Here is a 17,713-nt window from a genome sequence, read left to right as displayed (position 1 = left end):
TTAACAGCCTCCAGTTTCTAGCTTTTGATACTGAAGCATCACATGATATTCTACGTGTCTGGGATGGTCCACCTGAAAACGATATGCTGTTAAAAGAAATTAGTGGCTCTCTGATTCCAGAAGGCATCCACAGCACTCTCAACATAGTTACAATCCAGTTTGACACAGACTTCTATATCAGCAAATCTGGATTTGCCATTCAGTTTTCAAGTAAGTTCATATATGCATATTATTGTAGAATGGTTCTCATTTGACTAGATTTTGTTTCTTCCCATTTTGAAGTCGATGGTAGAAGCTGATATAGACTAATCCACAGGTTAGTAGATGTTGTCTTTCATTTGTTTGGAATGTGACAGACGCAATCATATTTATGAACAAATGCGTAATCATTTATATTTTTTTGAAAATAGAAGATGAGGTGGACAGCTAAAGAACAATGCTCCCCCATGTCAATGTTTGTCCTCTCTTTTTATTTATATCTCTATATATTACTAGATTTTTGATTATTACTTAACAATGTTAAGTGATACCTGGACATGTCTCAATTCTATAAGGCCTTGAGTTCAATGTCTGTACAAATTTTTGTTTTGTCCTACATAAGCCTTTGTGATTAGATTGAAAAGTTGCTGCATAGTCTCTTATGGACATTAATATGTATTTAAATATAATTGTCATATAATATGTATTTAAATAAGTGACTGAAGCTTTATCTGGGATTTAAGGTTATTTCACAGCAACATTACCATATATTGAGATCTGCTTTGAAGGCCTTCTTGCAGGTATACCTACTACCTAAGGCAGTTTTTCCTCAAACTTGGGTACCCAGCTGCTGTTGGACTACAACTCACATCATCCCTAGCTAGCAGGACTAGTAGTCAGGGATGATGGGAGTTGTAGTCCAACAACAGCTCGGGACCCAAGTTTGAGAAACACAGACCGAAGGTGAGAGAGGACTTTTTCAGTTGTGCTACTTGCTTGAGGAATTTGCTCTTCAGAAAAGCTTACTAGGTGTTCTTTCTGTTGTCTTTTAAGTACTAGTTGACAGATTTATTATTTCTCCATGCGTTTTAATAGTGTTTTTAAAATCTTTCCTGGTTTTTTTCCCCAAGGGAAAGGATTGCTCTGAAAATCCTTTGTGCGCACACAGAATGTCACAGGGAGTACACTACTTCCTGAAATACAATATGTCATAGAATCCGATTTGTGATTTTAAATAAATTAGAGCTCTCTACTGCTACAGCAGTAAAAGCTCAACATAATTTTATAGTGGGTTTTCTTGGCTGCTTTAGCTGCCACAGATCTTGAGTCCTGTTATCTTTAATCTGTGACTGGTAGCTGAGCAGATTCCTAATAGTTTTTACTGATGTGGAGATATCTGTATATTTGCAATGCTCTTGCTGTGAATGTCAATTTTTAAATTGCAAGCTGCCTTCGCTCTTAAATATGAAATGCAGTCCTTTATTTTCAAATGTCTGCTTCACACGAAGAAGAGGGCTACTGAGAGCCCAAGAAGATCTTGATGTCTCTAGTGTGTCGGGGTGGGTGGGTGGGAGACGACACCCAATAGGTTTGGGTTCCTCTAGGGCAAGGACACACAACAATTGTCAGCACTCTCTGTTCAGTGTTTTAATTCTAAATGAGGAGAGGAACAAAACATGCCCTTTAAAAAAAAAGGCATACCCATGTTCTCAGATGCAAAACAAATGACCTTCTGCCAGACAGACAATATTGTATTGTTCCTTCCACACACAATTTCCCTCATAAATGTATATGGCAGGAGTGAGACTAATCTAGACTGTTGTTCTCAAACTAGAATTTTGCCTTCTTTCTTCTTCTTCTTTTTTAAATGAACAATTGTTCCTCAGCGTAGTTGGTTGACTTGCTGCTGTGATTACTGTATAAAATGCAGTGCCCTGGTTGTAATACCCTTGTCACTCCTAGTGACCAGTTCCTTTCTCCAAAAAGTTTGTTGTTTGTGAAATGTTTTTGGTTTTTGTTTATATATGTTGCTATAAAACAGAGGAAGGCACTTACAGGATCAGCATGAGTTTGACCAAACTGTGGGAGGCAGTGGAAGACAGGAGTGCCTGGCGTGCTCTGGTCCATGGGGTCATGAAGAGGCGGACACGACTAAATGACTAAAAAACAACAACTTCTTGTAACTTGAAGCCATTATTCAAGTCTTACCCAAGCTTGCTCCATCTTCCATGTGACAATTATTTAGATATTTGAAGAGGGTTATTATATCACCTCTTATTCAGGCTAAACATACTCCCTCAGCTGTTCCTCAGACGGTTCGCCCATTTTAGTTGCCCTCTGCACATGTTCCAGCTTGCCAATATCCTTTTTAAACTGTGGCACCTGGAACTGGACAGACTACTCCATATCGATGGCCCAAGAATCACATGTGTATCCCATGTCCTAATTTCATGCCAAATTTGTCTTAATTTCAGGTGGGTGGCATGGTGGGTAAAATGAGAGACAATGGGGTAGCAGAAATATCAAAAGGGAGAAGGGTAATGCAGAAATATATAAAGAAAGGATCTGGAAAGAGAATAAGGGGATGCCCCATCCACCTTTGACATCAGCCCTGTTCATTGCTGGAATGTGGACCTCAACAGACTACTTTGAAGGAGAAGTGGCCATTGATTGAAAAGAAGGTTCCCCATGCCTACTATAAAAAGTTCCATTTGTGCTGCTACAGTACCAGAGCATTCAGGCAGTGCCAGTTTTTCAGACAAAACCAAGCAATGTCCTTTTGCTTTATAGTGAGTGTTTCACATCAAAATGAATGTAACAATTGGTCTATATAAGGTCAGCGCTGACAATGTCTTTGTTCCCTTGACAATTTTCTGAGTGGTGGCTTTAAAAGCCAAATCCTAATGCTGAGTGTATGAACTAGCTGTTCTCGGAGTCAGATAAATTTGCTAGTGGTCTTATTAAAGAAATATAAAAAAATATACCACATCTCTGAGATTATTATTTTTTCCACTTTCAAGATAAAATTAGTCAGTCTGATATATTAGTTGGCCTTTTCATACCATCAAATTGAAATCATTCCAGATCCTCACACTTCTTTTTGATGACGCGAAACTATATTTTATTAAACCACAAAAAATGCTTTTTATCTGACCCAAATGCAGAATCACAATATCAAAGGGTGGAAATACTCGTACACTCAATTTCCAAGAGATTCTCTTTATCTTTCTCATTAATCCTTTCTCTTTCGTTAATCTTCTCTCTTTCATTAAATTCTTTTAAAGTTGACATCTGATCTAAATGGCATGCAAGATAGTCAGAATGTCACTGTAGTAATCATTGGTAAGATTCAATGGCTTTGAATTGTTGACAGTCAAAATTCTTTGAAGATTTGGATTACTGCATGTATCCTAGTTTCCCTTTGCTGGTATATATATATCTACACTATGACTATGGTCTGAAGCTCAACAAAAGACCCTGATGTTGTGAAAGATGGAGGGCAAAAGGAGAAGGGGATGACAGAGGACGAGATGGTTGGATAGTGTTCTCGAAGCTACCAGCATGAGTTTGACCAAACTGTGGGAGGCAGTGGAAGACAGGAGTGCCTGGCATGCTCTGGTCCATGGGGTCACGAAGAGTCGGACACGACTAAACGATTAAACAACAACAACATATATTTACACATGCAATCCTAGCTGTACAGCAGCTTTCACCAGGAAAGGAGATCCCAGATTTATGGTACCAATTGTTGAGCGGTTTCAGGCTTTCTAGGTAAACAAAGGGTCCCTTTCCCTGATAGGTTAGCCGAAACCCCAGGTCACATTGGGCAATTAAAGACACCTTGTGTTCAGTTTCTATTAATTGGTTCTCGTGGGAAACTTGCAGATTCTAGCTTCACCAATTAACTCAAGCTGGTGTCAATTTACTCTTGGCAGAAAGCCCAGGTCTGCTTGACCTAGAAACTACTCACTCTGATTGGTTAACGAGCAGCACTCAACTCTGTTATCAAGGGATTGCTAGTTCAGTTTGATGTGAGGTGTGTTAGGAGTTAGAAGTGCTGTGTATGGTTATGAGAGAGAGAGAGAGAGAAAGAAAGAAAGATAGGATTTATTTGCTTTTATTTGTATGCAGAAACTCTGCTGGTTTTATTTTTCCTTTTAATAAATCCTGTAAATAGTTATTCTGAGTCTAGCTGACTAGTCATTACTGCCGCAACTAGCTTCCTCGCTGTGCAGGAAAACTCTGCTACGTTTGGGCTAAAGCCAGTAGGGCTATGCCTGACACTTCAAAGTTCCATGAGGTTATGGGCATTGTACTGCCAGCCTGAGTTGCGGTGGTGTCAGCATCAACGGCGTTGGTTCCAGTAGTTCCAGAAGTTGTTGTTCTCTGGCTGGTTCCTGACCGTGGTGAGCTGGTGACGCAGCGGACACAAGGACAACAGCTGCAGCGTGTGAGTGCTGGGTGCTGTGGTTCCTGTTTTCTCTCTCGGTGGTCGTGAGTAGCTGGTTCCGGGTTCCAGGGACATCGCTCTCAAGATGACCTCACAACCAGTTCAGATGGCTTTTGAGCGTCTGAATGACTCCAATTACTTGCTGTGGTCGGAACGCATGCAGGCAGTGCTGCAGAGGGATCGTCTCTGGCAAGTGGTGAGTAAGTTTCCTGCAAAGCCTGATGATGAAGACCTTGATAAAGACCAAAGAGCAAGGGCCACAATTGTCTTGGGGCTGGAAGATTCCCAGTTGCCGTATGTGAGGGGAATCAAGACAGCTAGAGGTGTGTGGCAAGCACTTAAAGAACTCCATGTGCGTGAGACAGCGGTTTCCAAGCTGTTCATTCGCAAGGCATTGTACAAGGCAATGTTACAGCCTGGGGTTACAATGCAGGAACACCTACACAGTTTACAGTTAAAGTTTGCTGCGCTTCAGGAAAGAGACTGTGCACTAGACCAGCAGGAGAAGGTGGCTATTATTTTGAGTTCTCTCCCGGAAAGCTGGGATAATTTAGTTTTGTCTCTAGAAGGCATGCAGGAGCATGATTTGTCAGTCAGTTACGTTACTGGGCGTTTGATTGAAGAATGGCAGAAGAGGCAAGAAAGGTCGTTGGCTGCAGAGGCTTCTACAGGTGGACGGTTTGGAGGGAGTTCTCATGCCGTGCCAGAGGTGAAGCAAAAGCAGCGTACCGGTGAGGAGTCAGCGTTTGCTGTTAGGCGTTGTTTCCGATGTGGGTCTTCAGCGCATCTAAAACGACAATGTCCGGAGTTGGTCAAGTCTCAGTGGCCGGTGCAGGAGCAGAGACGAGATCAGCAGCAGCAGCAGCGTAAAAAGAAATTCTTCAAACGAAAACAGTCGGCTCAGCTGGTGACCGGCGAGGTCAAGATTGCTGATGAGAAACAAGCGGTCTGGGTGGTCGATTCGGGAGCGTCTCGCCACATCGTGAATTCAGATGAATTGTTTGTTTCCAAGAACTCAGCACAGCGCAGCCAGGTGGCTCTAGCAGACGGAAGTACTTCCGAAGTGATTTCGGGGGGTGCAGTTTTTGTTCCTTGTCTTCGTGAATGCCTGCAAAATGTACTTTGTGTGCCGTCATTAAGGAGCAATCTGATGTCTGTAGATTGTTTGCTAAAAGCTGGGTTTAAAGTGTATTTTGAAGGAGACAGTTGCATTATTAAGAAGGCTGGTGAGATTTTAGGCACTGCTAAGTCAGAGGGAGGCTTGTTTTGGCTTAAAGCAGGATCTCAAGTTGCAGCAGTAGTCAGTAAATCTCAGCCTGCAGTGAGTAACGAAGCTATACATGACAACTGTGTGCACTTATTGCATAGGAAAATGGGGCATGCTTGCTGGAAAAGTGTACTAAAAATGTCTGAATTGGCTGATGGGGGTAATTTAAAGAGTTGTAACAAGTACCTTGATTGTAATGTCTGTAAAAAGGTTAAAACCCACAGAGTCTCTTACCCCAGAAGTGACAGAGTTAGTGAGTCACCGCTACAGCTGGTTCACATGGACGTAATTGGTCCATTTGCTGTAAGCAGGGGTGGATCGCGCTTTTCACTAACAATTGTGGATGACGCCACGCGTTATTCTTGGGTTTTTCCCATGAAGAATAAGGGTGACGTGTTCACTAAGTTTAAAGGCTGGGTGGCATCTGTGGAAAGATTTCTGTCCATTAAACTCAGAAGGATTCAGACGGACAGAGGTGGCGAATTTATGTCAAATGCCTTTAAAGATTGGTTACAAAAGCGTGGCATTGGGCATAGAAAAACGAACGTTTTTTCCCCTGAGGAGAATGGCGTTGCAGAGCGAAAAAACAGATCTTTACAAGATATGATGTTTGCCATGCTTGATGATGCTGATTTACCCATGTCTTATTGGGGGGAGAGCATGCTCACCGCGTGTTATCTCCAAAATAGGCTCTTTCATCAAACAATAGGTACAACCCCGTACTTTAAATTGTTTCAGAAAAAACCTAAAATTGACCATTTGCATGTGTTTGGATCAAAAGCCTGGGTATTAATTCCGAAACAAATGAGAAAGAAGGGAGATCCTAAGACCAAACAGTTAGTGTTTGTGGGTTACCAGGAGCTGGGAAAAGGTTTCCGCTTTGCTGAAGGGACGAATGGCATTGTGATCTCCAGGAATGCCAGTTTTTGTGAACATAGTGGCTGGGAGAGACTACATGCCAATACTGAGGTTTGGTTTGAACCTTCCCAGGAGCTTCATGACTCTGAAAGTAGACACAGAGAATCAGAGTCTGAGGGGGAGGAAAGTTCAGATAAGAGCTCTCAAGAAAGTGAGAGACCAGTTGCTAAGCAACAAAAGAGAGGTCGTAGTTCTGAGGAGGAAAGTGGGTCAGAAGAAAAATTTTCTCCCAGAAGATCTAAAAGACAAAACAAAGGAGTGCCTCCGGTGCGTTTTTCTCCTGATACTGCAAATGTGTTTAGTGTAATTGCAGAACCCAAGAGTTTTCAGGAAGTGTTAAAGTTACCAAAAGAGGAGGCAGAGCGCTGGAAACAGGCAATGGAGGAAGAGATGTCCTCTCTGAAAGAGCACAAGGTTTTTACACCAGTAGCAGCGCCTGAGGGGGCAAAGATTGTAGGCTGCAGGTGGGTGTACAAAGGACTTAGGCCCGGTTAGGACATATCTAGGGTTGGAAGTGTGCTGGGCCCAAGATGGCAGCTGCCTAATTAGTCAGCAGAACAAAGTTAAACAACTACTGACTACATACAGGATGCAGGATTGCAAAGGGGCAGCGGTGCCTATGGATCCAGGTTTCATAAAAACACTTCATATAGATGAGAGTCCTGAATTTGAACATCCTGATGTATATCACTCTGTAATTGGAAGTTTATTGTATCTAGCACAGTGGTCCAGACCTGATATTAGCTATGCAGTAGGCATATTAAGTAGATTGGTCTCAAAACCCACACTAAATGCCTGGAAAGGGGTAAAACAAGTTCTGAGATATCTCAAACAGACAATTGGCTATATGTTACAATTAAATTCTTCAGAGGATGAAATGTTGAGTTGCTACTGTGATAGTGACTGGGGAAATTTGCCAGATAGAAAATCTGTCACAGGACTAGTCATAATGGTCGGTGGAGCTTTAATCAGCTGGCGGTCTCGCAAGCAAGACGTTGTAAGTGTGTCATCAACGGAATCAGAGTACGCCACATTGAGTGAATTGTGCAACGAGGTGATTTATTTCAAGCATTTGATGGCAGATTTAAATGTAAATTGTGGAGAACCAGTACAAGTTTACATTGATAATCAAGCTTGTATAACATTAAGTAAAACAGAGGGTTTCAAATCGCGTTCCAAACATATCTCTGTAAAATACCAAAATGTACGTTGCTGTGTACAAGACAATGTAATCACCTGTACTTATGTGTCAAGTGAAGAAAATGTAGCAGATGTGTTAACTAAACCATTGGCAAAGGTAAAGAACAAGCGAATGTGCAAGGGTTTAGGTTTGCTGGAAAAATGATCTCCTACATAGGTGTATTTGGTGTTAATTGTTCAGCAGAATCTGTGAGGGGGTGTTCAGTTTCTATTAATTGGTTCTCGTGGGAAACTTGCAGATTCTAGCTTCACCAATTAACTCAAGCTGGTGTCAATTTACTCTTGGCAGAAAGCCCAGGTCTGCTTGACCTAGAAACTACTCACTCTGATTGGTTAACGAGCAGCACTCAACTCTGTTATCAAGGGATTGCTAGTTCAGTTTGATGTGAGGTGTGTTAGGAGTTAGAAGTGCTGTGTATGGTTATGAGAGAGAGAGAGAGAGAAAGAAAGAAAGATAGGATTTATTTGCTTTTATTTGTATGCAGAAACTCTGCTGGTTTTATTTTTCCTTTTAATAAATCCTGTAAATAGTTATTCTGAGTCTAGCTGACTAGTCATTACTGCCGCAACTAGCTTCCTCGCTGTGCAGGAAAACTCTGCTACGTTTGGGCTAAAGCCAGTAGGGCTATGCCTGACACTTCAAAGTTCCATGAAATGTGTCAGTACTTGAACTTCATTTAGCAAGTCAAGTGTCTCCATGGTCTTTGTATTCCTTACAACTTTTCTGACTGAGCCTTTTAGAACTTAAGAAAAGCCCCAGGTAATCAGACAGAATGTTCTTCTTGTCAGTTTTGCAGAGTGGTCAAGCAAATCCCTCTAGAAACCCCATGAGCAGGGAAGTATCCAAGTTACTTTTGTAGCAGCTTGAGTTCAGTGACATGTTGCTTCTGAAGACTGAGGTTCTGCTCACTTGGCTTTATTAGATTCATTACTTTTGCTTTTAACAGATGCTTGCATACAGATCCCCCCTCCCCCCGTTTGACTTGTGCTGCTCCTTGCAGGTCTTGCTTGACCTCTGACAAGCCCCAAATCCCTTGAGGCACTCCCATTTTGGCTCAGGATTTATCCAGATCTGATGTACTGTACATCATTAGCTAGTAGTGCAAAGTGAACTAGGGAGATGGATATATACTGAATATATAGATATAGATATATACTGAACTGGGTTTCTATCATCGTACTTCATTGGAAAGCAAGTGGCTTTACATGAACTAGAGAGGCAGATGTGTGCATCTGTGTTTGTGAGTATGAGTGAGAGAAAGGGGAGAGTGGTGGATAAATATTATGGCCTACCTATCTAAGGGATGTGGGTGGCGCTGTGGGTTAAACCACAGAGCCTAGGACTTGCCGATCAGAAGGTCGGCGGTTCAAATGCCCGCGACAGGGTCAGCTCCCATTGCTCGGTCCCTGCTCCTGCCAGCCTAGCAGTTTGAAAGCACGTTGAAGTGCAAGTAGATAAATAGGTACCGCTCCGGCAGGAAGGTAAACGGCATTTCCGTGCGCTGCTCTGGTTCACCAGAAGCGGCTTAGTCATGCTGGCCACATGTACACCGCCTCCCTCGGTCAATAAAGCAAGATGAGCACCGCAACCCCAGAGTCAGTCACGACTGGACCTAATGGTTAGGGGTCCCTTTACCTTTTAGCTATCTAAAATGAAGTTTCCTTGAGGATTAAAGTAGATTTGATATAGTATGGCCCAATCTGGGCTATTCAGAATATAAGGGAAGGGAGGGTTAAATTGCACTCTGGGTAGATATAAGGGAGAGGATTACTTTCCCCTCCCTTTTGCCCCTGAAATCACTTTTAAAAAGTATTTTCCACCCAATTGGAGCTGCTTCTTTTCAGAGCTCAGGAAGAAGTTAAACTAGTAAGAAGAAATGGAGGACCGATTTAGATTCCTTCTCTCAACCATTCTAACTGCATGGGTGCTTAATAGGGATTCAGTGTTGACCCAGTCAGGTCTCCCATATTCCTGCGCTGTTCTATCCAGATTGGTACTGGGACCGGTACATGTATAAGCTCTCAAGCATGTTGAGGATTTAAACTGCAGTAGCTAGAAAATATTAAAATGGGGGGGGGGGGGGTCATAAAATGAAAAATTCACTGAGAGCAAGAAATGGTGCTGAAGCAAACTGCAGAACATTTACAAGTGGAATGATTGTAAATTAGTCTTGGGAAACATTTAATTTAATATTTCCATTTAATGACCTTGGCAATGGATAAAGGAATGAATTCATGAAAATTGCTAATGGTACAAAGTTGGGAGGCATTGGTGAAACAGAGAGGAGAGAAAGATTCAGCCGTACTATATAACTTCACGGAATGCAGTAATTGAAAAGGAATGAAACTAGATAGTACAAAGTATAGGAAAAAAAATGCATTTGGAGACTAATATGAAGCTAACACCGCCAGTCTGCTTGAAACAGACATTTTGAAGATGGTAGAAGAGAGAGACCTGGGGATTTATTCATCACAGAATGATGATGAATCATGAATGTGAAATAGCTACAAGGAAAGCAAATGTGCTTCTAAGATGTATTAGGTGAGGCAACCCCAGAAAATGCAGGGAATTATTAATTCCACTGTGGAAAAGCATTTTGAATACCTTTTGCAGTTATTCTGACTGAAAGTAAACAAATCAAAACTAGAAGTGCAAACTAGATACAGACTAGGAAAGGAAAAGAACAAGTTTGCTTAGCTTTTAAATTTAAAGGAATTGTGTGTTTTTAAACTTGCCACAATGCTTTACTTGAACTATTCTGCTGATGTGCACTGTTTTAATCTTGATGTTTTGATTGTTAGTCTTGTTAGCACTTACGGGTAATCATGTATAAGAAGGTAGGAATTGTGGTTTTAGCCAAGGTGAAACCAGATGATTTTGTAGGGACCGAGTTTCCCTTGAAAGCTTATTTCTCCAGTAAGAACCTAAATGGAATCATGATGGATCAGGCCTTAAGGCCAGCTAGTCTAGCATCTTCTGACCCACTCATTAGTCCAAGAGATATGGTCCATTTATAGGTTTGCTGTATTTCAAGAGGTAAAAATCCGGGCACTAAAAGTTGTTGAGCCTGATATCCAGAAAAGTCTGGTTACATTCCAAAATTTACAAGTGGCTCTTTACTACTTGCATTTGTCTTAATTTTGGCTACTTCTTTGAGTGGGAAGTGTTTCCATTTTGACTATAATCTGTGCAATACAGCCAGAGAACTAGGATTCCGGTGCTGGCCTCTTGAAGAGAAATCACACATATACTGTACTTTGAACTTTAGCCACTTCATCTCAAGATGAGACACAATAGGACTCCTATCTTCTAATCTTGTAGAGAAGCACAAAGCAGAAGATAGCAAGGACAGCTTCCATTGAGCAAGTTGCTCTGAGAAGCAACACAATTAACAGGAAAGTAAAATATTATCTTAAAGATTTCAAAATAGAACATGTTTGTTCATGGAAATCATTCCATAATTCAGAGAGCAGAGATCTTCAGTGCCAGGGAGCAGGAAATATAATCTTTGTGATAACCATGTTTGGATAACAAGCTCTGTGTCAATTTACAGGCACCCTAGTATACATCAAAAAAGTTAGCTGAATGATAGGTTAAGTATTTCAATAATTGAAGTATTTCAATAACAAGTTATAATGCAATACAATATCAGGTACACATATGCACATTTATAAAGGGTTGCGTTTTCTGAGCTTTGCAGCTTTCTTTCAAGACTGCATTGCAGGTCTCATTGCAAGGTTATAAGAGACTTTATCTTTGTTGAAATTTGTGCATACTCTACCAATTTTCATGGAAAGCAATGAAAGAGGTGTTTTAGATAACTAATAGAAACAATGGGATGCAACCCACATTCCAGTATGAATTTTGGGTACACAAAACAGGACCTCAGGAAGGCTAGATATGAGAGGATGAGAACAATACATTGCACAAAATATGAAACATGAGGAAAAGGGGAAGATTAAAGCAAGATTTAATATTTTGTTGGAGAACAGTAATTTTGAAAGGAGGGGAAATGTCTTGTGTACAGTAGTGTCAATAATCTGTTAGTTTTTAACATTAGTCTCATGCCCTCCTGGAAACACCATGTGCTCAGTTAGCACCAGTATGATCTCTGTAATATGTGGCTAGTCCACAAAGGAGGCTTTTGTCTTGGTAAAAGAATTTTTGGTAAAAGTGTTTATGGAAAGTGTTCTTGATTATAGGCCATTTTGCTCTTGTCTCATTTGTTCAATGACACAGAAGAAACCAAACTTACATTACCTTTTCTTATTTAAAATAATGTAGACACCACCTTTATTTTGCAAAGAAATAGCAAAATAGTTCATAAACAAATAAAACCAGAATGTCACAAGAAAATCAGTTCAATAAAATAAATATAACTATCATATTAATCAGGAACTCTGGGAATTAATGCCCAGGGAAACAAGTACATTTTCAGCTGTCAACTGAAAAATCCCAAATTTGGAGTCTGCCTGATCTCCATAGGAGATATTTCCACAAGGTAGGCACATTTTGCAGAGGGTAGGTTCAAACTATGGAATGTTTCCACAGACAACTCCAAATTTACCAAATACTGGTATTCATGGTCAGGCAAATGCCTGGGTAAACACCCAGGCATTTGCCTGACCATGAATACCAGTATTTGGAAGAACTATGTTTAGGATGCTAGTCTCCTGAATACAATGAAAAGAATATTTTTCCAAACTGCCTGTCAAGTGATCTTTCCCAAAGCCTAATTTAGTTAATTCTTTGTTTGAGTTCTTTTTTGTGATCTCATATTCAGTTTGAGTTACTGTTTTGCCTTTTCTTTTGCCAGCTCTGGCTTTTTCCTGGGAAACAAACAAGTAAACAAGTGGCTGGTGGCTAAATCCTTTTTTTGGTCAGTATTGACAGGTCCTAAGTGAAAAGTGCAAGCATGCTGATTCAATGAAAAGAAAATGTATAATGCAATTTATTCTGTCAAGTTTTTTTTTCCAAGGGAAGCAGAAATCTTTGTATTTGAATGCTTACAGAATATTTTAATCATAAGCTTTGGCTCAGAGTAAAATGTCAACGTTACTGCTGAATGCTACTAAGTCTCTTTTGCTGTTGGGATGCATGGCTCTTAATCCCATTGGGTTATTTCCAACAAACTCATCCCACTAGCACAAGAACTTTCACATTGGTAATGGAATATAATCTGTCTTGTCCCTGCACACACTCTATGCCCTCCCTAAATGTGCTCTAGAAGGTTTGGGAAACCCTCAGAAAATATTAGCAGAGTGGGAAAGGCATGGGGAGAGGAGAAAAAAGTTATTTTGCACAAGCAGAAGTCATTGCACTGACAACTTGTTGGATAAAACACATTAATTCAAAACAGACATTGTTGAAATGATGAATTATCTATGAGTTTGTTCCAACCTATATGAAAGGAGGGGGGGGGAGGTAAACCACTTCACCCATCATGTGGCAATTTTTGGTACACCTGGTTAAGTAAAATGTCATCAATTTAACTGGCATTATTTCAGTTCCTTCTTTGATTTTTATCTTTTTAAAAACAAATAAAAACACACACGTTTGTGTAATTAGTTCAGCAGATCTCTTTTACTGGCATATTTCATTCTATGCATTGATATGCTACATTAGGTCTGATGAAACGTGATTACAGTCAGTAATCAAAACAGATGGCAAATAAAAGAAATAATTGCATATAATAATCATTTTAGTGGACAATATATTTCCCTGAAGAAAAGAGGCCTAAACATCTCATTGGCTTGCATGAGCCATTAAATTGTCTTTTCTTAAAACATCTGTACAGTGCAACTTGTTATGAATCAAAATGTGATATTTTTGCCTTCCTCCTAGGTTCTGTAGCCACAGCATGCCGTGATCCCGGAGTCCCCATGAATGGAACCCGAAATGGGGATGGGAGAGAACCTGGAGACACCGTCATTTTTCAATGTGACCCTGGCTATGAGTTGCAAGGAGATGAAAGAATAACCTGCATTCAGGTAGAAAATCGGTACTTCTGGCAGCCCAACCCACCAGTCTGTATAGGTATGCAGAAACCAAGGGAAGACGCAACTGCTTTTCTGACTTTGGAAACATGTTATAGTTACACAGCCACAAAGCCAAAAGTCAATAGCTTATTGTTAACGTTGAATTAAACACAGATACCAGGGCAGCTCAGTAGTCCTCAATAGGACGGTGTTTTACCTTTTAAAGAGGATAGATTTCTTGCAGGAGGAAAAGAAAGAGGACAGCACCACAAAGAGACCAAAGAGGAGAATCTCAATAGGTGCTGAAGAAAATTGTAGGTTTGTCATAAAAGCACTCCCAATTATAGTCATTACACCTAATGTGTTTTCAGTGTAGCTAGTCTTGATCAGAAGCAGAATTTCTTCTTTGTCTCCTGAGTTAAGGAGTCTCTATGTCTTTTGGGAGACACAGAATGAGCTATTGATTCCAATGAAGAGTGGCTACACTGGAAGTGTGTTAGGAGCAATTACTCCAGTTGGAGTAAGGCGCAGTGTTTCTACAATGGAAGGATGCTGTATAATTTTTCATGAAGGAATAAAAAAAAAATTACATTTTTTTCACCTTTTGACACTTTTTTTGAGGGGGCGGAGGGGAAGAGAGACTATCCCCATTTTTGTGACAGAATGGCAGAATGTTTTCACAGTCTTAACAGGCACTTCACATAGTCTGTTCTATAGCCAGATCCCACAAATAAGTCAGGTCAGGAGTTTCAGGCCCACATATAGTTTCAAGCGGGCAACTTACTCCATGAAGGTTGAGAGCAAACTAAACCTTTTTTTCAACTTCTGCCCCTAGTCTACCTCTCCCAGGCTCCTCTAGAGACCCTGCCTGGCATATTTCCTGTGTTGTTAGGCTTGCAACAGCCTGAAGGTGGCATATGGTTCCTCAATCTCAACAGAAGGTTCCTGTGAGGATCTAGGTCAGGGGTAGGCAACTTAAGGCCAAGGGCCGGATCTGGCCCAATTGCCTTCTCAATCCGGCCCGCGGATTGAAACACATGAATCAGTGTGTTTTCACATGAGTAGAATGTGTGCTTTTATTTAAAGTGCATCTCTGGGTTATTTGTGGGGCATAGGAATTCGTTTTTTTGTTTTGTTTTGTTTTTCAAAATATAGTCCAGCCCGCCACATGGTCTGAGAGACAGTGGAAAAGGTTGCTGACCCCTGATCTAGGTTCTCACCAGCTCATGTTCATCAGCTTTAGTCTCCTGACCTCCAGCAGCAGACTTAGTGGCCTGGAAATGGACTGACTCCTTAGCTAGAGACTCTGCAGCTTCAAATCTTGGTTGTGCTGCTGCACTCTGGGGTCATGACAAAAACAGCTTTAGGAACGCCATGAAGTCTTCTAGTTGGGAAGGGACATCTTGAGAGCTCTGGTGCATGTGCTTTCATGCCCATGTCTCTTTGGATCTTAAAAACAATGGAAGCTTGTAATTTTTTTTAACAGAGAAAATTGTATTTTAAAGCTGTTCATTTTTAGTACCAGTTTTTTTCACCCACTAAAATATTTCTGCAAAGTCTCTTTCTTGTAGAGCTTTGCTGTTGCTGTTGTTGTTGTTTTCATACTGATGGAATTATACAGAGAATCATTTGCAAAAGGAGCTGGGTTGTTAGTTGCTGAAACACAGATCTTTATAAAGAATGTTTTTTAGTGAAAATTGATCATTTTGCCTTATTAGAATTTCTGTGAGAGAAATTCGTTGTGACATTTTTGTAAATATTTAATATGGGAGATCAGATTGTTCTGGGATGGGCAAACATCTAACAGCTTTGTTTTCTGTGAAGATCTGGAAAATATGATTACCCCCAGATGTGTTTAAAAACAACACCAACACACAACAAAGACTTTAATGGAACCCTGCTTTTTTTCTTTGGGTTTTATTACGTAAAAAAAGACATTAAACAAAAATAATTAAATCAAAGACACCCAGAAACTCACATCATGTTCTGCCAGTTAAAATTAAAATGCATGAGTGCTTTACTCCATTCTATGTATTTCCACAAGGCTATCTCATTTTAATCCGTTTGAACAATGGATTTGAGGCATCTGTTTAGATTCATGTTTTTATGAAACAGTGTGTTGGCGCAGTATTTTAGCCACTTCATCCCAAACATTTATTTGGTAATATTGAAGCTTTAGGATTGGTCAAATCCTTTAAAAAAAAAAAAAGGAATCAGCCTTTGAATATATAAAAGTATTTTTTGAATGTTGTGGGTGGTAATTATTCAGTACATGTTCAACCTACAACAGTACAACTTAAAATATGCACCTGTGAAAATCAAAGGCTGCTGAAGCATAGGCATGCCACTTTATTATATTATACTTTCAAATTGATCAGCGCAATGTAGGTGCAAATAGGCTTGCCATATTCCCCAAACTAAAAAGTTGTTGAGCTTTTTTTTTGGGGGGGGTGTCCACCACCGCTGATCCCACTGATCCCACTCTCACACAGATACATGATTCCTCATTCTCAGTTACACAAATAAGACAGCACACGCACACACACATGGCCATCTAGATTGGAGGTTGGGGGGCAATTGCCTCTTGTGGCAGCAATTTGTATAATTTAGCTATGTGCTGTGTGAAGAAGTACTTCCTGATTCTCCCAACATTCAGTTTCCTTGGATGTCCACGAGTTCTATGGGAGATGGAGTAAAAGAAATTCTCTATCCACTTTCTCCATACCATAAGTCATTTTATACACCTTGCTTGTGTCTCCTCTTAATCCCATCTTCTGTAAAATTAAAAGCCCCAAATACTGTAAACTTGCTTCTTAGAGGAGCATCTCCATCCCCTTGTCATTTTGGTTGCCTTTTTGTGATTCAAGGACCCGATCCCTGCTTGGGGAATAAAGACACGTGGACACGGTATATAAGGTTAATGGGCAAGAAAAGGCCACAACTTTATTGATTACAGCATGTGAGAAGGTATTGGCTTAGGCAGTGGACCATGGAAGATTTGACTCCACCCACTCGGAGAGGGGTGAGTCTGAAGAGGGGTTAACAACCAGTCGGTGGAGCCTGTTGATGCTAATACAACTATAAGCTCTCCCCTGATGTCACCGAGGGTCGTGCCATGGCCCCCCGTCACACAGGCATCGGACAGGATCCACGACTGCCGGATTCCTTTAACGGAATACCCAAAATTGAAGGAGTAGGCGATGGCCACACCTTGCCCTTCCAAACAGCACCAACACATTCCAATGCCTAACCACCAAATACCACGAAAGTTGTGACGATTGCTACGAGGTAGACGGAAAAAACCAAAAGGCCGGTGCCAATTTGCCAATTGGAAAAAATTCCTACCAGGCCCCCTGGGCAACCAGGGCAACCAACCATAGGTCCATAGCAAAGTCAAGAGAAAAGCTAAGCCCTAAAGGGAGTGGTGGGTGGGTGACTCGAGGCGAAAATGTGAGCGCAGTGGGGCAGACTGGCTGGCGCGGCTGCATTTGAGCAGCAAACCACGCCCCCTCTGAGCCTCCTGGTTGGGTGCCTGACCGGGGGGTGTGGCGCGCCAGCCATGACGATGGGGTAGGGGGCAAAACGCCCCCTGTGTGATGCGGGAATCGTCTCCCGCTCACAACACCTCCCCTCCGGAAGGAGGTGAGGCCTTCTGGAACTTTTCCCAACTCTACAATCTCCATTTTCAGGTGATGTGATCAGAACTGTATACAATGTTCCAAATATAGTTGCACCATCTATTTGTATACTGGAACTCTGGTATCATTAGTTTTATTTTTTAATTCATTTCATAATGATCCCTAGCATAGAATTTGCCTTCTCCAAGATTGCCACACACTAGGTCCACATCTTTATTAAGCTCTCTCCTATGACCCCGATGTCTCATTCCTGGTTAGTTACCTCGAGTTCAGATCCCATGA

General features: G+C 41.1%; 1 protein-coding gene across 5 annotated transcripts in view; it reads left to right on the top strand.

Moving 5' to 3' along the window:
- Positions 1 to 17,713, top strand: part of CSMD3 (CUB and Sushi multiple domains 3) — a 607,508-nt gene that overhangs the window by 420,438 nt on the left and 169,357 nt on the right. For all 5 annotated transcript variants that reach the window (XM_081204227.1, XM_081204230.1, XM_081204229.1 and 2 more), the window contains 2 exons: positions 8 to 210; positions 13,660 to 13,851. In XM_081204227.1, the coding sequence (XP_081060353.1) occupies positions 8 to 210; positions 13,660 to 13,851 (395 nt within the window). The remainder of the gene's footprint in view (positions 1 to 7; positions 211 to 13,659; positions 13,852 to 17,713) is intronic.

Source organism: Podarcis bocagei (genome assembly GCF_964188305.1).
Source record: "Podarcis bocagei genome assembly, chromosome: 8".
Lineage (NCBI taxonomy): Eukaryota > Metazoa > Chordata > Lepidosauria > Squamata > Lacertidae > Podarcis > Podarcis bocagei.
Note: the sequence above shows the minus strand (reverse complement) of the source record. Positions and strands in the feature narration are given on the sequence as shown.